This window comes from Ictidomys tridecemlineatus, chromosome 4 (assembly GCF_052094955.1).
Source record: "Ictidomys tridecemlineatus isolate mIctTri1 chromosome 4, mIctTri1.hap1, whole genome shotgun sequence".
NCBI classification, from domain to species: domain Eukaryota; kingdom Metazoa; phylum Chordata; class Mammalia; order Rodentia; family Sciuridae; genus Ictidomys; species Ictidomys tridecemlineatus.
This window is the reverse complement of record NC_135480.1, coordinates 55,728,568-55,750,334: the sequence shown is the minus strand read 5'-3', so window position 1 is coordinate 55,750,334 and position 21,767 is coordinate 55,728,568. Positions and strand designations below refer to the sequence as shown.

At 39.3% G+C, this 21,767-nt stretch overlaps 2 protein-coding genes across 3 annotated transcripts; both read right to left on the bottom strand.

Moving 5' to 3' along the window:
* Window positions 1-6,191: 6,191 nt before the first annotated feature.
* On the bottom strand, window positions 6,192-7,118 carry LOC144376663 (olfactory receptor 6B9). The gene has a single exon (XM_078044918.1). The coding sequence runs from the start codon at window positions 7,116-7,118 to the stop codon at window positions 6,192-6,194; it is 927 nt and encodes a 308-aa protein (XP_077901044.1).
* A 5,865-nt stretch (window positions 7,119-12,983) lies between these two features.
* On the bottom strand, window positions 12,984-19,020 carry LOC144377110 (uncharacterized). Of its 2 annotated transcripts, none has more exons than XM_078046558.1 (2): window positions 18,623-19,020; window positions 12,984-15,624 (listed from the first exon to the last, which is right to left on the bottom strand). In XM_078046558.1, the coding sequence occupies exon 2, from the start codon at window positions 15,368-15,370 to the stop codon at window positions 13,793-13,795; it is 1,578 nt and encodes a 525-aa protein (XP_077902684.1). In that variant the 5' UTR covers window positions 15,371-15,624; window positions 18,623-19,020; the 3' UTR covers window positions 12,984-13,792. The 2 variants fall into 2 exon arrangements, with proteins under 2 accessions (XP_077902684.1, XP_077902685.1); XM_078046559.1 differs by having other exon boundaries at window positions 18,634-19,020.
* Between the last annotated feature and the right edge of the window lie 2,747 nt (window positions 19,021-21,767).

Below are 21,767 nucleotides of genomic sequence, written 5' to 3'. Positions count from 1 at the left end.
TGAAACTAGAAATCTACAGCAAGAGAAACTGCAGAAATTATACAAATATCTGAACAATATACTTTTGAAAATCAGTAGGTCATTGAAGAAATGAGTGGACAAGTTGGAAAATATTTAGAATCAAATACAAATGGAAATATCATCTACCAGGACCTTTGGGACATAGCAAGAGCAGTTATAAAAGGGAAGTTTATAGGTATGAGTTTCTCCATCAGAAAAACAAAGATCTCAAATTAATAAACTAATGATCCATCTCAGGTTCTTAGAAAAGCAAAAACAAGCAAACCCCAAATCAAGTAGAAAAAAAGGAATAATAAAGGTCAGAACAAAAATAAATAGAGACTAAAGAACAGCATAAGGGATCAATGAAGCAAAAATAAGTTGTTTTGAAAATATGAATAAAATTGACAATTTTTAGCCAAAGTAACACAGAGAGAGAGAGAGAGAGAGAGAGAGAGAGAGAGAGAGAGAGATCCAAAATAATAAAATTAGAGATGAAAAAGACAACACTAAAATAGACACCACTGAAATCTGGGGCATCATTAGAGAATATACCAAAAATTATATTGAATAAAAAGCAAAACCTGAAAGATATTGACAAATTTCTAGACATATATGACCAATTAAAATTGAGCAAAGAGGATATAAAAAGCCTAAATAGATCCAATGAAATTGAAGCAGTCTGTAGTACATCAGTAATTAAACAGATTTAGTTATGAGGCTTGTTCTTTTCTTTTGGCTGTATTTATGAATAACATTGATCACAATTCTAATAAAGCTTCCATGGATGTTACAATTAAGTAGTACATACCTGGAGAAGTAGGGGTATTTCTTGATTGATGGGAGATGGTTTGGGGTTGCCTAATCATGGAAGGCCCTGCTGGAACCCAGTAATCCTGATAGAAGAGCATAAAGTTCCAGTGAGAACTTACCTGTGTTCAAATCGAAAAAGGATGAGAGACTTTGGAGGATGTAGGCCCAGATAACTGAAGTGACTAGTCTCATTACTCCTCATTTACAGATGTGTGGATAGCATAGAATTCAAAGGCCCCAAATATATTGCTGTGTGTAAAAGTGTAGAGGTCAGAGAAGAAACTGAACATTTCAAGAATACAGATTTCCAGTCAGTTTGAGGAAAATGAGTTATAAATGTGCTGATAGATATTGATCCTCTGATAGAACACGACCAAGAATAGTCAGTATTCAGGGTGTTCATCTTTAACTGCCAGCAATTTCTGAGAGAATCCTGTGAGAATATCCCTAACAAAATAAAGTTTGACATCTCTCCAATAGTATTGCAGATGATTAGTATTATAAGAAGAATTTGTCCTTCATTTCTTCATCAAATTGATACAGAAGACCAGAGAAATAGAATAGATATGGAAAGCAATCAACTGTACATCCTGGATAAAGAACTCCACATTGGTGATGAAATTTGCATTGTAGAATACATATTCATGCCCCAGGTATCAATAAAGCTGCCTTAGAGAATTTAACACTGCCCTGGAATATGGAACAACTGTGGATCTGCACATTTCCATCCTTCCATTCCTTGATCCCTAGATGCTTCACACTTATGCCTCATATTTCATTACCAATATGTATTTACCCTGCCATTGGTGACATTATTTTCCTGGACCCTATAAACATAGTCTTTCTTCAATGTCCTTATGTTTATGACCTATTTAAAAATATTCATAGTTACAATAATTTGTTAGGTGATGCCTAATGAAAAGATGGAAAATGTAACATCAAAACATAAAATGTTGGGGGACATGTTGAATAAAAAGGTAGAGATTTTTCATGATGAAAATTAAATAATTATCAGTTAAAATAGTCATTTATGACTATAAAATGTTTGTGTAAACTTTCTAGTAACCTAAAAATAAAAATTTGTACTAGAAACACTAAACAAAGCACTGTGATACATTACAGATAATCAGTAGTGGCATTTATTAACAAATGACAATGGAAGACAGCAAAAAATAAGGTAAACAGGATCTGTAGAACAACCAGAAAAATTTACAAATTGCAGAAGAAAGTCCTCATCTATCAATAATTATTTTCAATGTAAATAGGTTAAATTCCTCAATCAAAAGACACAGAATGGCTAAATGGTCAAAACAAACAAGACCTTATCATATGCTGACTATAACTTACTAACTCCAATTTTAAGGGCACACATTGATTTAAATTGAAGAGATAGAAAAATATATGCCATAAAAATGGAAACCAGGCCTGGGGTTGTGGCTCAGTGGTAGAGTGCTTGTGTAGCATGTGTGAGGCAATGGGTTCACTCCCCAGCACCACGTAAAAAAACTAAATAAGCAAAATAAAGGTATTGTGTCCATCTACAATTAAAAATATTTAAAAAACCAGAAACCAAAAGATAGCAAGGGTAACTAATTAACTATTTAATTATTAACTATTTAACACATAGTCCTTCAGATAAAAATGTAAAATGGCACACAGAGACTTATTACACAGTGTTAAAGGGTGTTCATTCAATAAGAAAACATGTCAGTTTAATTCCATATTATGTACAACAACAAGAATGGAATCCTAATTGGAATGGGTTGTACTCCATGTATGTATAATATGTCAAAATATGCTATACTGCCATGCATATCTACAGCAAATGAAAAAAGAAAACATCACAACTATAAATATGAATACACCCAACTTTAAAGTACCTGAATATAGAAAGCAAATATTAATATAACTGAAGGGTAGGTTACAATAATGAATGTCAGGAGAATCTAAAAAGTGTAGATAAATTGGAAATTACCACAGTCTGCAATGTATCATAATCTATATAAATGTAAAATACAGCCATTTTATCTGGCATGGTACAAAAACAAATACAAAATGGGAAGGACATGTAAAAACAAGGTAAATAAAGTAAAAATAAAACATAGATGGTATATAAACCAAAGGCCTAATTAAAACATGAAATGTATTTTTCAAATGATGGATTAAAATAGTGTGTTTATCATTCTTAATATTTTAGCAGATAATAGTTCATTAATTAATGTATTCAGTATTCCTGCTGACCCAGATGCATCTCTCTTCTACCATTTTACTAAAGGAAAGCATATACTGTCACAGGAAAGCAGGGGGTTGAAATTCTAAACCTTGCTTCTTGTGTTCTGACAAAAGAATATTTAAAGTCAGACCAAAAGCCATGCAAGAAAATTTTATTATAAGTGACAGTAAAATAGAAGTGAGGTGAAGATAAAGTAAGAGCAAAGTAAGGCTCAAGCAGAGAGCACTCTGAAGAGAGAGATGACACAGTCAACAAAGCTGTCTCCAAATTTATTACTTTTTGACATTTACCAGGAGAACTGGAGACCACCTTCTGTACTCTTTGCCAATCAGGTATAGCAAGGGTCGAACAGTGGAGTTTTTGACCTTAGTTGGTCCTCTCCAGAACTGTCATGGTGGCCATCCTATTTACAGAGGACTTTATCTACAAGTCAATCCCATGTTATATAGGCATTAGGGCCAGTAGCCAGTCAAAAGTCACCTTAGTGTGCCTGTGCCACTAAAGAACACCCAGTTCTGAGATAGTAGGAGACATGTGGCACCATAATTTCTAGTTCTATATTGACCTTTATAGGTCCTGTCAAGAATCAATCCTATAAATCCTTTTTTCCTGAGGCGTCCCCACACCCTTCATCCTCATTACCACTTTTACTTTTGTTTGTTTATCCTTAAGGATTTTGTATCCTGCTTTTCCATAGTCAATCTGCTACAAATTATGTACTCATCTGCCTTGGTAGTAACTTAAAAAAAAATCAAGAATACTTAAAGTAAACCTGTTCTTGCCCATGCATTTCACTATTCATTGCTAGCTACTACCTAACAAAACTACTTTTCAAGATCTTGCATCTACTTTTTCAAAATTGAAATAAAGGTAGATATTTGGGGAAACTGGGAAAAATTCTTCATATCCTGGCCAAGTACCATCTAAGCAAAAGCATTTGGTCTTTTGTCAATACCAGTGTTTCCTTTACTTGAAAAGGAATGGGATTTAATAAACAGTCACTACTTTCCAAATTGGCTGCACCAATTTGCAGTCCCACCAGCAATTTGGAAAGCAGTATGGAGATTTCTTGGAAAGCTGGGAATGGAACCACCATTTGACCCAGCTATTCCCCTTCTCTGTTTATTCCCTAAAGACCTAAAAAGAGCATGTTACAGGGACACTGCTACATTGATGTTCATAGCAGCACAATTCACAATAGCAAGACTGTGGAAGCAACCTAGATACCCTTCAATAGACGAATGGATAAAAAAAATGTGGCATTTATACACAATGGAGTATTACTCTGCATTAAAAAATGGCAAAATCATAGAATTTGGAGGGAAATGGATGGCATTAGAGCAGATTATGCTAAGTGAAGCTAGCCAATCCCTGAAAAACAAATGTCAAATGTCTTCTTTGATATAAGGAGAGTAACTAAGAACAGAGTAGGGAAGAAGAGCATGAGAAGAAGACTAACATTAAACAGGGATGAGAGGTGGGAGGGAAAGGGAGAGAGAAGGGAAATTGCATGGAAATGGAAGGAGACCCTCAGGGTTATACAAAATTACATACAAGAGGAAGTGAGGGGAAATGGAAAAATAATACAAGGGGGAGAAATGAATTACAGAAGAGGGGGTTGAGAGAGAAGAGGGGAGGGGAGGGGAGGGGAGGGGGAATAGTAGAGGATAGGAAAGGCAGCAGAATACAACAGACACAAGTATGGCAATATGTAAATCAATGGAAGTGTAACTGATGTGATTCTGCAATCTGTATACGGGGTAAAAATGGGAGTTTATAACCCACTTGAATCGAAGTGTGAAATATGATATATCAAGAACTATGTAATGTTTTGAACAACCAACAATAAAAAAAAAGAAAAAAAAATAAACAGTCACTAGTTTTCCTAAAGTCTGGCCCTTATTTCATCCAAATTATTCTATGGAGAAGTTCCAAAAATTGAAGCAAATTAAAGCATGAAATTATATACATAATATAACCACAGGATATATATGTGTGTGTATCTATCTATATACATACATACATACATATACATATACATATGCTGAGGGCCATTGCCAAGTAGGAATAACGCATTGAAATTTCCTTGCCAGCGTACCCCATGTTAAATGGACTTGCCTTGGAATTTCGCTGTTGACATTGCATGTAAGGTGACCTTGCTCAAGGACCAGGGCGGATCCGGGTTTAGAGCTGATCAGGTTTGAGGAAGTATCCGCTCCTTGAGATTAAGGCGTTCCCGGTTTAAGACAAGTTTAGGGCATTCCCGGTTTAAGATAATATGGGTTTTAGGGAAGTTGGAGGTTGAAGATTATTGCTGCTGGGAATAGGGTGTTCCTGCTGCTTGAGTTCCCGTTGAGTTCTCCTGAGATTCAAAAAGTATTTGGAAAAAAGCCTCCTGGAGTAGGTGAATTGGGCGGCGGGAGAACTTGGATTTCCCCAGAACGTGTTTGTACAGGGCCGGTGTGAGTTCCGGAATAAAGAATTGCTGTTTGAATATACAAAGCTGTGAGTGGCTCATGATCTTGTGCCCAGCCAAGACTGCGGAATACATACATACATACCTTTATTTTACCTCTTTATTTTTATGTGGTGCTGAGGATCAAACATGTGCTAGGTGGGTGCTCTACTGCTGAGCCACAACAAAGCCCCTTGATTAAATTTTTAAAACAAATAAAATAACGTATTATTAAAACCAATTAATTATAAAAGTAGACAGTCCCCAGCCCTCCTCAAATAAATGAACAGACCATAACCTTCATATTTTATACAACAAATCTCTCTTTTTTCACCTCTCCCTAAAGGGAGAGAATTTTTAAAATAAATAAGTCAAAATAGAATAACCTCACCAACAAAACTATGAAAACAGATAATAATTGATTACCTCTTAACATGTTCTTCATAAACAATAAGATTACAACTATTTTACTAATAAATATCTCAGAATTTTGACAACTTCATCTACTGCCTTATAAAAGGAAGCATTTAATGAAAACCTGATCAACATGGGGGGGGGGATTTTCTTTGATCCCTGGTTAAATCATTATTCTGAGTGAGTGTGTTTACAATTGCCGACTCTCCTCTAATGAAGGTGCTTTTTGTGGTTAAAGAAGGAAGGTCTCTTCAGCAAAGAGAATCTCTCAAGGGCTCAGCCACTCACGATGGTTTTTCTAATGGCATCCTTGACCTCCTTGTTCCTCAGGCAGTAGATGATAGGGTTAAGCATGGGAGTAAAGACTGCATAGATGGCTGAGATCAATTTGTTAGAGTTAAATGAAGCAATGGCCCGAGGTCGGACATACATGAAGATCACTGCTGTGTAGAAGATGACCACCACTGTAAGGTGAGATGCACAGGTGGAGAAGGCCTTCCGCTGCCCAGTGGCTGAGGGTATGTGCAGGATGCTAGAGACAATGAAGGCATAGGAAAGGACAGTAGCAGAGAGAGGAAACACAAGGATGATGATGGCAAGCACAAAGTCTACTCTCTCAGCCATAGATAAGTCCATGCAGGCTAGTTTGAGGATAGGTGACACATCACAGAAAAAATGGTTCAAGATATTATTGCCACAGAATGCAACTTGGGAGATAAAGTACACCTTTGCCATGGAGATGGTGAAGCCACTTACCCAGGAACTAATGATCAGTTGAACACAAAACTCTGGGGTCATCATGACTGGATAGCGAAGAGGCCAACATATGGCCACATAACGGTCATAGGCCATGGCAGCCAAAAGCACACATTCAGTGCAGGCAAGTGAGATGAAGAAATAGAGCTGAGTCATGCATCCCAAAAAGGAGATGGTATTGGGATGAAGGAGAAATCCAACCAGCATCTTGGGGACTGTGACAGATATATACCAGGCCTCCAGAAAGGACATGGTGCCCAGAAAATAGTACATGGGCTTGTGCAGAGACCCAGTGACCCATACAGTGAGGATAATGACCAAATTCTCCAACAGAACAAAAAGGTAAGTGATGAGGAAAAGGAAAAAGAGCAAAATCTGCAGCCAAGGGACAGTAGGGAATCCCACCAGGATGAATTCACTAATATGAGTGATGTTTCCTTTCCACATAGCTAGATCATCCAGAGGCAAAGATTGATTGATAATAACACCAAACTGAAGAGTAGGATCTGCACTGCCAGCAAGGGACCCTGAGACTACAGATACTTTAATTTTACACTTTAGAGTCATCATCTAGTCCAGGGTATGATTTGGGAATCAGGAGAAGTCACAAGTTCTCCAGAAAATCAGAATCAAATTCCTGAAAACAAAGAATGCAGAGCAAAGAATATCAAAGCAGAATTAACAAGTCAGACTTAGGGTTTAGACCTTAGGATCTGGACCTTCTTCATTTAGTACTAGGAGAAAATACTTTCTTTGTCCATATAGCCCCTGATTTCAGAGGCAGCTTGATTGTAGGAGATTATAGTGGTATAAATTAGTGCCAAGGAAGGTCCAGAACACAGGACAGGGATCCAGGGAAGTTTAAAACCTGGAGAAAATAAAAGCAACAGATCAACTGGAAAAAAACAACAACAATAACAAAAAAACAAGAATACTTGAATCTGGCCCATTCCTCAGATATGTATTTTGAATCTGGCAATGATTCTCTGCCTCTATTTATGGCCATGATTTTTAAAAAATTTAATGAATAAGGGTCTACCACTTTAGAATGATTAAACACTATGAACTACTTGCTTGTTTGAGGAAGTGCTGGCATCAGCAAACCTAATGTGCTGGCAATCATCTAACAGTATAGCACACACAATTATGTATAGTATGTAACACTTAATAATAATAAATGATTATATAAATGACTTGCATAAAAACACATTTTGACATTGTAAGACTCTATTAATACAAACTATCATATATATAAAACTTATATAGATACACATATATACATATATATTACTACCATAACTATTTAATATATGCATATCTGCATACATAAGGATGATTCCAGTAGTCCCCTATTTATCCAAAGGGGATGGATTTCAAGATGCCAGGTATATGCCTAACCTGTATTTAGTACCAACCTCCATATATTCTATTTTTTCTATTTGTGAATATTCATGATAAAGTTTAATTTATAACTAAGAAATTAACATGCAATAAGAGATGAATAATGATAACTAATAATAAAATAGAACAATTATAATGATATACTAAATAAAAATTATGTGAATGTGGTCTCTTTCTTTCTCAAAAATTCTTATTATATTATAGATCTTAATATCATTGGTGATTTTTTTCTTTCCTTATTAAGAACTTCCACATTGTAAAAGGAAATACTAGCTTTTAAATATGGCTTCTCTTTAGCATATCATAATTGCCAGTATCACTAGTTTTATACTGAGGGGTCATAATTATCTATAATAAGGGTCACTTGAACATTAGCATTACAAGATGGCTATTAAGCATTTAACGGAGGCAGGTAGTATACATAGTATGGCAATGTTGAAGGGGTGATTCATGTCCCAAGCAGTACAGAGCATGACAGTGTAATCTTTATTTTATCATGACTCTAAAAATGGCATGTAATTTAAAACTTGTGAACTATTTGTTTCTGGAATTTTCCATTAATATTCTTGGGTTTCAGTGAACTGTGGTTGACTACAGGTAACTAAAAGCACAGAAAGCAAAATCACATATAAGAGGAGACTACTATATATACATGTGGGTGGGTCCCCCATCTTAGTTCATATCTCCTTCCTAATTTGTATAATTCACCCATCTTGTTCCAAAACTGGCTCAAATTTTTATACTTAAAAAGCATTACTTGATGAATTCTATCTGCTCCTTGGCTCTGAAACTTTTCCTTATTATACACACTGCTTGAAGACAAGTTGCTTAAAGAGTTGCCTTAGATGTAAGGCGACTTAAGATATCCAACAACTCAGAAGGGTCCTGGGATTCCAGGACTCAACAGGAGCTAAAGAGAAATTGAAATTTTATTAGAAATATATGTTGGCTTGAGATCATAAATGAAATTAACCTAAAAAGAGAAATACATTTCAAGAAAACCAATAGAGATGATCTGGAAAAGAAAAGGCAGAATACAGAGAACAATAAAGAAGAATAAAATATGGAATTTCTCAAGTGTTCATAAACTATTCTTGATTTGTATGTACTTTCTGACCTAAAAAACCTCAGATCCCTAACAAGGTAGTTGGTTTAATGAATTGGAAAGGTGAACACAGTGAATTGAATTCAAGTTTGACTTGTATCTTCACTAAGAAGAACTATCCTTTAATTAATTTTAACAACTCTCTCAAGGAAACAATTTTTGCCCAAGAGGTGTAAAGCAATAAGAAAGCACATAACATAAATCCAAACAACTACAAAATAAAGTGAGAAGGAATTTTATATGTGAATGCATATTTAGTTATGTCTGATCTTTAAAGAATCATAGAAAAAATAAGAGCAGCATAACAAGAAACGTGGACAAAGGAAACCCCAATATTTAAGGGTATACTTAAAGCATTAAAGGAAGTACATACCGTTGGAACAAATAATTGAAGACCTATACTCTAGTCCATAATTGATCACTTACTAACCTTTATAATCTGAACCAGACCTTAAGTCATTTAAACCAATTCACTTACTAGTGAAAAGGGGGCTATAACAGTAAAATAGTAAATCAGAAAATCTTGAATACAAAGTTGTACACCATTATTAGTGGTTATGGTGAAGATTTACTGAATAATTATTTGAGATCTGGCCTCATGCTGGATACTGAAAATATAAAGATGAAATAGTCATATTCCACTGTTCAAAGTTGTGAGACGGAGATAAACACTTAAGCAAGCCAGTGTTGTACAGCCACAAGAAGGATACATACCTAGGTAGCCCGCTGAAGGGAGGACATAGTACTTCCTACACCAGGGGACTCCAAAGAAAGCAATGAGGCTTCCTTTTTATCTGCACCTGGACAACTGAGCCCTTCTGGGGGGCGGGAGAAATCACAAAGGAGACGAATGATACAACCACAGTTTTTTATGACTAAGATAAAATGTATTTCATATAAATATTTCAATCAAAGAACCATGTTGGAAATGTCCAAGTGGCTCTTGAGAGCAGTCTGGTGTGTCACCCAGAGCTCAGATGAGCCATAGACAACAGCTGGCTTCCTGCATGGTTTTTCGTTAACTCACTCTCCATTTCTCCCAAAGATCCTTGCCTCTGACCTCCAACATAAAGTCCTACTTCCTGCTCCAACTCACAGCAGAGTTTCACCTCCTATTTTACAAAGACAAACAAGGCTACCAGAAGGTGATTTATTCAACCTCCCATTACCAAATCATTTGTGCTCACCCTCTCATGTCTCTGCTTAGTCTGTTCTTATCTAAGACCAATTCTCACATCTGCTCTCGTTCTCATTCTCAGGAAACTGATATATCAGATATCCCATCTCTTTCTGTATATTAAATTCATTATTCTCACAAATATTCACTAAGCATTCCTATGTGACAAACACTCTTCTGGATGTCTGGATTACTCAGTTAATAAAACAGACAGATGCAGGCAAAACAAAACAACAAAAAACCCTAATCCTAGGTAGTTACATCCTAGAAAAGAGATATAAACAGTAAATACCATACATACAAATTAGGCATTGTTAAACTCTGTGTAGGAAATTAATAGACCAAGGTAAAGAAGATCAGCGCTGGCCTTGGCAACAGGTTGGTATTTTAAATAGAATGGCAAGATCAGGTATCCAGAGCAGCAGCATGAAGAAGAAGAAGGCAGAAGCCATCAGATTCTCTGATGGAAGAGTTTTCCTGACAAAAGAAATATGTAGTTCAGGTGAGGCACAATGTGAGAAACAACAAGGTATTGAGAACAATTGGAGCAGAAGTAGTGGAGGAGAAAAATGAAGTCACAGAAGCAAGAGGCCAGGGAGATGAGGATGGGTTAATCATTGTTCTAGGCAGTAGTATTCATGTTGCTTTCTTCTTTGAGAGAATTGGTGTGACTTTGGAAGGTTGTTGCAGAGTTGAGCTATTTAAGAATTCTTAAAATAACTTACAGATGACAGGTTTCTGTTATTTGAATCATTTCCATATATTGAGCAATCAATCATCTCTTCCTAAAAATAATAATCTTATTCCTCACTGATTATATTTTTGTTTCTGTGTCAGGACACTGTACCGTCTACTCCGCCTCTCTTCCCTTATCTTCTGTTTAGTATCTACTACTGCTGGCTTTCAAAATATCCAAGTTTTTTTTCCATTTCAAAAACGTTAATATCCCACTTCCTGTCCTATTTCCTCCACACTTTTAACTTTACCATGGACCTCTGAAAATACCCAGACAAATGACATTAGCGCTGTCTTTCAAGGGAGACAGACAGTCAATAAAGAATATAGTATAATGAAAGAAGCATTACAATCAAGAATTGAATATGGTGAGCATCCATCATAGAGGCTAATCATTTCTGTCTGGTGAGCCCAGAAAGCCTTCTTCAAACCACTTGGACTGAATAAAGCATGACAGAGATTTGGAAGAGATCTCACTATCAAGGAAAGAAGATGGAAAATCACAGAGTAAAGCAATGTAACAGTTTGATTAGAAAGAATTGGTGGGACAAAGGAGGATAAATGGACAAAGACAGGCTGGAAGGTGAGGTGATGTGAATAGTTCTCTCGCTTCACACTTTTTCCTATAACCTGCTACTAATTCTTCCCATTTCCAACACATTGCATTCTACTGCATCTGACAGATTATTTCTTGTCACTGTAGCTACCTGTGGAAAAGGAGACGAGTCCCATTTATTTATTCTCTAATTTTACCTGAGATCCTTTTATTACCCTGAAATTCACGTTTTATTCTTGGAACCTTGAGAAGGTACCTGGGTCTGTATGGTTTTACTCACTACCTAGATCTCTGCCTGCATTCCACTGTTCTGGGTACATGAGGAAGGCCACCAGAACCTGTTCTACACTCTTTCCTTGCTAAACACCCGCCCAGTGTTCCTGCTCAGCCTGCAGCTCCACTCCTCTTGTTTGCCTTTGCCATCCCCCAGCCTGCACAATCTCCAATCATATCAATAATATTCATCATTTTCTGGGTATCTCTTATATGGCAGAATGTGTATAAAGCCCTTTCCAGATACGAGGTCACTTAACTCTCACAACAGTCTAATAAGGGAGATATTACTGGCCACATGTTACAGACAATTAGATAAATAATTTGGCTAAATTCACACAGGTGAAAGTAGCAGAGATGGAATTATAGACTATTTGTCTCCAAATTCTATACCTTTTCTACTGTGCAATAATCTTTCTCCTTTAAATATTGCTTCTCACCTCTCTCTCTGTCTGCCCACAGCCCCATTTCCAATTTATATCTCACATAGTATTGTATATCCATCCTCAATTCTTTCCCATTTTGTTCATCCTCCTGATCCTCATTTTGACACTTATAATGAAAGCAACTTTCTTTTTTTCAGGTCTATTTTTGTCCAAACTCCTGCCACTTTGAGTTTTTATGAGCAGTCTGGAGTTCCTAAAATCTAGTTGTTTTATATGAGCAACTTGCCTCCAACTCTATCTGTTCAAGGACTCCTAATATTTGTGGTGCTCTTTATTCACCCCTTTTTGAAACTTCATATGTGCCTAACGTCTGAATGTATATAACCCCCTGCTCTGTACATTGTTTTCTGATTCAGTCACTGACTAACTCTTTAACCATTACCTACCTCTGAAAGTCATTATTAGGAGTAGAGTGTTAAGTTCAGTCAGAGAAGCACTCTCATCTACTGAGTCTAAGAAATATAATTGATTTGAGTTATTGAGAAGATGCTGGAGATGAAAAGTGGATTTTCTCAGGAAAAAGAGAAAGTAAGCTGGCCTTCTCTCCATAGTCCAGGCTTGTCATTGGCACTGTTTGTCACGACCCCCTTGCCCGCAAGGAAGACGCGACTCAGGAATCTTCTTTCAGCAGTTTATTCAGGCCCTTGATATTCTTCTAATGATTCTTCTACTACCCGGAATAATCATTGGATGCCCCTCCCAGCCTTAATAAAGCACCTCGAACCCCAATGCAAAGCTGCCACGTGTACCCTTCTCACAGGGTGCTAGAAAATGACACGCCAACTTTCTCTGATAAGGAGCTGGGAACACGCCAACTCTCTTTGATATGGAGTTGTCCTTCACAGACCACAACGGAGCCAGCGCCATCATGTAATGGCGACCACAGTCCGCAGGAACGGCTCACCACAGCTCCCCCTTTTTGTTTCACTAAGACAATACAGGCGAGAGTAGAGGTCCTATCCCACTGTGCAAAAGTGGCTGCATAGTATGGGCCAGCCCCAGGGGGCGCCTTCCCCAGACCTGACACCATATCAGCCGACGCCTTTTTTCGTGGGGCGGGGCGGAGACACGTCAAACCCGCATGCAATAGGACATGCTCCCCTTGAGGTCCCTCTTCTCAATGGATCACTCAAGTGCAGTGCCTTGCCTCGCATCCTGTATCGTGACGATGGTGAGTAAGAGGGAATAGCTGAGGTTGAACTGTGGCCATGCAGAGGTACAATTACAAACAAGTTGGCAGCACCCTGAAAGAAAGGCACGGACTTTAAAGTGATAGATAAAGACCAGTGTGGAAACCCTTCTGCGTGCAATGGCAACAAGACCCGCAGAGTGCAAGGGCTTTCCGACACTAAGAGAATAACGAGGAAAGACATGTCAATCCCAGTGCAATGTTATAATAACTTGGGGTGCAATGACCATGTCAAAAGTTTAGTGCTTAAGATGCGCAAGCCAGACCTGTGGCGAGTTGCCAGTTTCTAAAGCAGCAAGAGCTTGTATGATCATAGCCTTATCTTGAGCACTACGAGCCTTAAGGCGACAGAGAAACCACAAACAGAGGAACATACCAAAACAACACAGTGCACCAAAAATGCCTACTCCCACCCACTCTTTAAAAAAGGAAAAAGCAGAAGATATCCAATTGGTGAATTGACCCAGAGTCACGGGATCGACACGGGTACTATTCAAGACAGCTATCTGGGTTAGTTGAGACTGGATCATGTCTTCCGCTTCCATGGACCAATTTCCGGCCAGATATCCACCAATGATGTGGGAAGCATTCCTGGAATCATTAAATCTGACAGAGGTTATACATAAATGTGCACGTTGGTCAATGCAGCCTAAAAGTACTAGGTCAGCCAATTCTTCTACCTGAGCTTGAAGAAAATCTATTCTTTGGTTGGTAGCTAAAATCCCTGACAAAATATGTTGATTAATCGCATTTTGTGATTCAAGTATAGTGGACGTTTGTTGAACAACTTGATTAATAGTGGCAGCAGTTTGTACTTGACTGGCCATGGCTACTCCGGCCGTAACTGCTGCAGCAGCAGATGCCGCCACGGCTGTCACTATAGCTGCTGTGATTCCAAAATCTCTGCGGACTCTAAGTAGCTCTACAATAGGAAATTTATCTGGATCCGCAGTGACTGGGATTGGGACAAAAGTTGGAATTTTCATAATTACTGCTACAGTCCAAGAACCATTCCAACACTCAGATAAGAAACAGGTAGTATGAGAACAATCCAGCATCCCCGACGAGGTGTGATTAGCTAAAAGGAACAGGAACGGGGATTGGATACAGACCATTGCAGGAGGCAATGTGGCATAATGTAACAGAGAGTTGAACGAAACAGATGTAAGCCTATTACCTCGTTCACTCTCCTTAGTAGTGCCAGAAACATTAGCCAGCCAACTTTTGGCTCCTAGTAATTGAGCCAATGCGGAAATATCGGCTGAAGCCCCCTTCTCATTGGAAATTAGCCATTGAAACCAGGACCAACCTGTTCCTGTAGAGGAGTTGGCATTGTTGTTAAAGTTATAAACATATCTCTTCAGAGGGGGGGAAAAGGAGAAACCTTTAGCAACTTGATGTTTCTCCCAAGAATGATCCTGACAAGGCGTAAATGTCGGGGGAAAACCAAAATTAGGGGTACAGTAAGGAGAGGCCTTGAAATGAGTGGCATAGCAAGTACTATTAGAAGAAGGAGGCATTGGGATTAATACCTCGGAGATAATAGCTAAAGTAGTTATGTTTAAAACAGAGCTAGTTGCGGGGGTCCCTGAGCCTGATTGCTTCCCTGAAACTACTTGGCTCAATACAGCACTGAGAATACTCCCTGAGACTCGACTGGACCGCAATGGGTCCTCCCAGTTAGTCAAATTTTTGGTCTTAAGGCTAATACAATTAGTGTTCCCAAGACTGAAACAAAAAACTCCTGAGAGATTAACTTGAGACTGATTAAAAATATTTTCCATGTCCCCTCTAGGAGAGGTACAAGGAGCAGACATCTCACGAGGTAGAAAAAAGAGTGGGGAGGACAATAGAATTACTATGAACTGGCATTGGCATTGGCCATGCCCGTGCCACTGCCCACCACTGCATTGGTGCCATCTGTACCGTTGGCACCAGCATCAGAGCCAGAGCACTCATCAGAATGAAGCTCCTCATCATGGAACTATTGTGGCACCTCCTGCTGCTGGTTAGTAGATCTCGAGACTCTTCTTGTCAGGCGTTCAGGGATCCACAGCGGCTCCGTGCGATCCTGGGGAAAAACACATACAGATCCTCGTGCCCATGTCAGCACGGGGTCAGGGCCGTTCCATTGGCCCGTAAGAACATCCTTCCACTTAACATAGCCAGTCACAGAGGGCTGAGGGGACACATGTCTATCGGCCGCAGAGCGGCCATGAATATCCAAATTCAAAAAATTAATGGTAAAAAGAGCTAAGGACAGGCGTTCTTTAGGAGTGTGGTCAACTCCTATTCCCCCTTTTTGTTTTTCTAAGGTTTCTTTTAAGGTGCGGTGGGCACGTTCAACAATGCCTTGCCCTTGAGGATTGTAAGGCAACCCATGAGCAAGTTGTACTCCCATAGTAGAACAAAAAGATGTAAACTGTCTGCCCGTATAAGCAGGTCCATTATCAGTCTTAAGGGATGCAGGTGCACCCCATGCTGCCCATGCCTCTAAGCAATGAGTAATAACATTACGTGCCTTTTCTCCCAATAAAGCAGAAGCATGAATAATTCCAGAGTATGTGTCAATAGAAACATGTACATATTTGAGGTTACCAAAGTCAGGCACGTGAGTTACATCCATTTGCCAGACGACCAATGGCTTCAATCCTCGTGGGTTTACACCATAAGTAGGAGGATGAAGAAATGTGACACAATGGGGACATTGTAATACTATCTGACGAGCATCCGCTCTGGAGATGGAAAAACGTCTACGCAGCGTCATAGCATTGACATGAAAGTTGTGGTGAAACAATTTAGCTTCTTCTAAGGAGGAGGCCAAGCATACCAACTGGCTTCTAGTTGCCGAGTCAGCACAGGCATTACCCTGTGATAACGGGCCAGGAAGAGAGGTGTGAGCCCGAATGTGCATTGGATAGAAAGGGGCAGTACGGCTACGGATAAGCTGTTGAAGCTGATTAAAGTAAGCAGACACAGCATGGGTGTCACTAATAGCTCCTACAGCCTCCAGAATTTTGAGCGCCTGCACCACATAGATGGAGTCCGAAATGAGATTGAAAGGAAAAGAACACTGTTTAAAAACTTCAATGACGATTTGCAGTTCTACCCATTGTGGATTTCCAGGAGCAAATTGATGCTGGACAGGGGGAGAGTCATTAATCACATAAGCTCCCATTCCAGACTTAGAGCCATCAGTAAAAATGTTAACAGCCCCCGGAATTGGAGTGGGTGAAGTTACTTTAGGGAAAATGATAGGATGCTCTTTAACAAAATGGAGTAATGGATGAGAAGGGTAATGATTATCAATATCCCCTTGAAAGGAGCAACATAGAATGGCCCAGTTGTCCAGAGTAGCACACAAAACATTAAGTTGAACTTTAGAATAGGGTATGATAAGAGAAGAAGGTGCTTGTCCAAAAAATTGAATGCTCTGTTGAATCCCTCTAAGTGCTAACGCTGCAACAGCATCAGGATAGTATTCTAAAGATTTTCCTGGGGATACATGTGGGTGGATCCATAGTAAAGGCCCATCTTGCCACAGTACTCCAGTAGGCTGCCGCATAGTGGCAAGCACACATAACTGGAAAGGTTTATCACTCTGGAGCCTGCATAGAGTAGCATGTTGTATAGCTTCTTCTACTTTTATAAGGGCCGCTCTGGCCTCTTTAGTGAGGGTATGAGGGGAAGTAAGATCTGGATCACCCTTAAGAATAGCATACAAAGGCTGGAGCACGATATTAGAAATATGTAAATAACCTCTTATCCAATTAATATCTCCCAACAGTTTTTGAAAATCATTTAGAGTTTGGAGATCTTGAGTTCTTATAGTAACTTTTTGTGGTTTTAATATGTCATTTCCAATCGTCGCTCCCAAATACTCAATAGAATCCCCTGTTTGAACCTTCTCAGGTGCAATATGTAATCCATACTGAGCTAACAACTTCACCAAGTCTTTATAGGCCTCATAAACTGACTGTTCTAATTTGGCTGCCAATAATACATCATCCATATAATGAATAATCTTAATGGAAGGATATTTTTGTCTGAGAGGTGCGAGTGCCTTCCCTACATACATCTGGCAAATCGTAGGACTGTTAGACATTCCCTGTGGTAAAACAACCCACTCAAACCTTTGATCTGGTTCCTCGTGATTACACGAGGGAAGGGTGAAGGCAAAACGCTGTGAGTCTTTAGGATGCAAAGGAATAGAAAAGAAACAGTCTTTAATGTCAATAGCAATGATATGCCAGCCCCGAGGAACAGAGGAAAGCAGAGGCAGCCTGAAACACCCCCGCCATACGGAGGCGGATCGGGAGGCCGCCCGTTCTTGAGCCCTTGCTTATCTCTGTTCCCTGTACCTAAACTCCCTAGCTGCCGGGACAGCGTTCTTATCTCCTCCTCCTCAGCGTCTTCTGCCTCTGACCCACTTTCGCATGGGGGCGTGCGCAGCACACTGAGATCTGGATACAGTCTCCTCCCGTTCTCCACGCCCAGCACACTCCCCTCTTCCTGAGACACTTCACTCTCTGTTGTTTCTGATTTTTCCTCATGTAATTGTTCTAAAACTTCTTGCCCTTTAACAAGCGCTTCTTGGCATCTGCCATCCGTAAGACAACTACGGACCATCTTCCAGAGGGGTATCACCCCGCCCTCTAGCATGCCCTGCTCACGAGCAAAGTCAAGGTCTTTGCCTAATTTATCCCAGCTGGGTGTAGTGAGGCTGCCTGAAAATGCAAACCACGGTGCAGCGACATCTACTCTCTGTAAAAATTTCTCTAAGGTACTGCGTTTCACCTCCAGTCCCTTGGAACGTAAAAGGCCATCGAGGGCTAGAAGGAGTGGACTTGAAGTCACAGCACCCATAACGCAACACAAGAAAACACAGAAATCGAAAGTGAAAGTACACAAAACAAAACGAACATACACAGAAAACAAAAACGAAAATACAGAGTGCAATTGCTATGAGATGTAACGCCCTCTCTTTTTACAGAGGAGCAGGTACCTTTTAATGCTCCCTCTTTATGTATAGAGGAGCCTCCGCTTTTTAACAGCGGGTCCCACCTTACCTGGGACTTACCGGCGCGCCTCCCTGACTGCTGAAAGTTCTGGTTCCTGGGTGTTTCTTTGTTTCTTTTCTCCCGGGTCTCGGCACCACTTGTCACGACCCCCTTGCCCGCAAGGAAGACGCGACTCAGGAATCTTCTTTCAGCAGTTTATTCAGGCCCTTGATATTCTTCTAATGATTCTTCTACTAACCGGAATAATCATTGGATGCCCCTCCCAGCCTTAATAAAGCACCTCGAACCCCAATGCAAAGCTGCCACGTGTACCCTTCTCACAGGGTGCTAGAAAATGACACGCCAACTTTCTCTGATAAGGAGCTGGGAACACGCCAACTCTCTTTGATATGGAGTTGTCCTTCACAGACCACAACGGAGCCAGCGCCATCATGTAATGGCGACCACAGTCCGCAGGAACGGCTCACCACAACTGTTGCCTGGTCAAGTCTCTTAGGATATTCTGGACAGATGACCCCCTTCCTCTCATATTTGTCCCTTGTGCTTCTGCAGCCCAGTTCAGTCTGCACTCAGAGATCTGGGGGACATTATGGAGGTGGCAGCTGCTGGGCAGGCAAGTCACACTACAGTGTCTGAGACAACACCATGACTTACACCTCCTCCACTGACTGACTGTGTACTCTGGGCCAGAAACTGTTGAATGTATCACCTCATTTGCTTCTTATATTGTAATGGGAAGGGGGCTGTGTTCTCCACACTGGACAGATTAGCAAAGTAATGCTCAGATTAATTAAATAACTGGCTCAAAGATACATAGTAAGAGGCAAGGCTAGAATTATTTTTACCTTTTTAATCTGTGAATGTTTAATAAGTTCCTTTCATGGACCAGACAGTAGGGATAAAATTGTAATCAAAATAAACATGTAATACAGTTTTACATGGAAGATAGCTATTAAACAAAGTACCATGTTTGTGATGGGTTTACTAAAAATTATTTATGCCAATTAAAAAAAAAACTTCATGGAGTCCAAAAAAACAAAGAGAGGTTAGATGAAAATAAGGGGACTTGCACAAATAAAGGGAGAGTTTTTTAAACCAGGTTGGCTAAATACAATTATGAACTTATGATTCTCAAATTTTAATCCATCAGTGACTACCGCAGACCTGATCCTTACATTATTCTGATGCCCATATTTCTCTAATTTCGACCTTCTTCCTTCGTCAATACTCAGCCCAAGCTTCTGCCACACTAAAGAAGTTGCAGTTTTTCTGGGCAGCAATCCACTTTGAGACTGTAGTTGCACAGATTTCATCTTCCACCTGAAACTCTAACTCTTGTCACCCAGCAAATGCCTATTCAAATTTCATCCTAACAAACCAGCCCTGCATACCTAGTCCTAACACCCACTTCCTGCCTATTACTCCCAACTCCTTTTCAGTACCATCTCTGGTTTTATAACATTTTGGACCTGATAACATCATACCATCACATGTATCATTTTGCTTACCTGTCACCACTATTAGATTTGTGAACACCTTGAAAATACAATTTGAGCCTGCCTTTGGTATGTTTTTTATCTCTTGTATCTAGTATACTTCCTAATATATGTATGGCACTTGATAATCAAATAATTTGCAATGCTTAATTAAGACCAGATGCCTTACCAAACTGCATTCTGTTTATTTCTCTTTAGAAACCTGGTGGAGTGGGTCATCTTGGTTGGAGATCTAGGTTCAGTTGTCCAGGGATCAGATCTGTGGAGAAGCATCCTGGAGAACATACCCTACATCACTCCATGAGTTTTGGCCTCTCCACCTGAAAGGAGTTACAGATAGGTGACATAAGGAAACGGAGAAAAGTAATAGAGGCTTTGAAATAGCTTACTTTATATCCTGGGGAAAATGCTTCTCTATGAAGCTCAATAATTCCACAACTTTGAATCTCCTCACACAGGAGAGACTCCAGGGTCCACAAAGATTACATGAGAATGCAAAATTATTCAGTTACCAATTCAAAGAAAATATAGCATCACCTCAATTTTCATGTGACAAGAATTTTAAATCCAAAATTCAAAGTTTATTTCTGGGCCTGTTGGGTGTCTGGGTTGGATAAGACATGAAGATGGCAGAGATTTTTCTGTCTGCAAGAGATTTTTCTCTTTGATCCATTCATTGTGTGTCTCTATCCCCTCACTCTCAATCTTGCTCTCTCTTGCTCTCACTCTTGGTCTTTCATTTCTCTGCCAAGGGCTAATTGTATATGTTTACTCCTCCTATGGTCTCACCCAGAGAGATTATGAAGCTGGATGGGTCCAGGATACAATGAACCCACTGTTCAACAGAGATGACTGTTCTTTTAAAGGTATATCCTTGAGGATCTGATTCACAAGTGCCATGGATATTCAAGAGCAACAATGACAAAGAAGTTAGGGAATTTCCCTACTTATCTCCATAGGACAACAAAGAAAAATGCAAGATGGTTTTCAGGTAAAAAAATAAATAAATAAAATAAAATAGAGCAGCAATGAGATCATGGAAAATCAGGCTGGTGTCTGATCCTAATCCTAGATGCAAGCTTTTATTTTTTTTTAACTTTGTTTCTTTCTGGGGAAAAATTTATTATGACTACTCTGATTCTTCAAGATATGATGCTATATGAAGAGGATGCTGGGAGAGGATTAAAGCACAGAAAATTAATTTCACAGTGTTGATAGAGCATACAGAGCTCTCGAGAGAGAGCTTTCTCTCTACTCCCTTCACCTAAGTATAAAAGGTATATAATTGTACATAGGGTAGAAATGAAGCATTAGTTGGTAAAGCAAATTTTAAAATTATGTTTTCTACATAGCTTAATTTTGTATCTTTTATCTCTTAAGGAAATCTTTCTTGTCTTTTCCTTTTGGATTGTTTTACATTGCTCTTGTTTTTCCTATACTATATGAATAATCATTACCCTGAGGAAGAGACTTAGAAGGAGGAGTATCCATTCTTAGAAATCTAAAAAGAAAACAAACCAGAATCTAAAGCAGAGTAGAAGGCAACACAAAGACACAAGGAACCAGCAGGTGACAGTATTTTTGCTCTAAACTAGATGGCAACCTTCTCTTTTCCCATCTCAATTTTCCCATGTCCCCTGTTACCAACAGAGTGGTAAGACCTTGCAGGTCATAATTAGAGTGTGGGTCAGAGGAAA

Coding starts and splice junctions, on each gene's coding strand:
- LOC144376663 (XM_078044918.1), bottom strand. CDS start 7,118: ATGTGGAAAGGAAACATCACTCATATTAGTGAATTCATCCTGGTGGGA.
- LOC144377110 (XM_078046558.1), bottom strand. CDS start 15,370: ATGTCTGCTCCTTGTACCTCTCCTAGAGGGGACATGGAAAATATTTTT.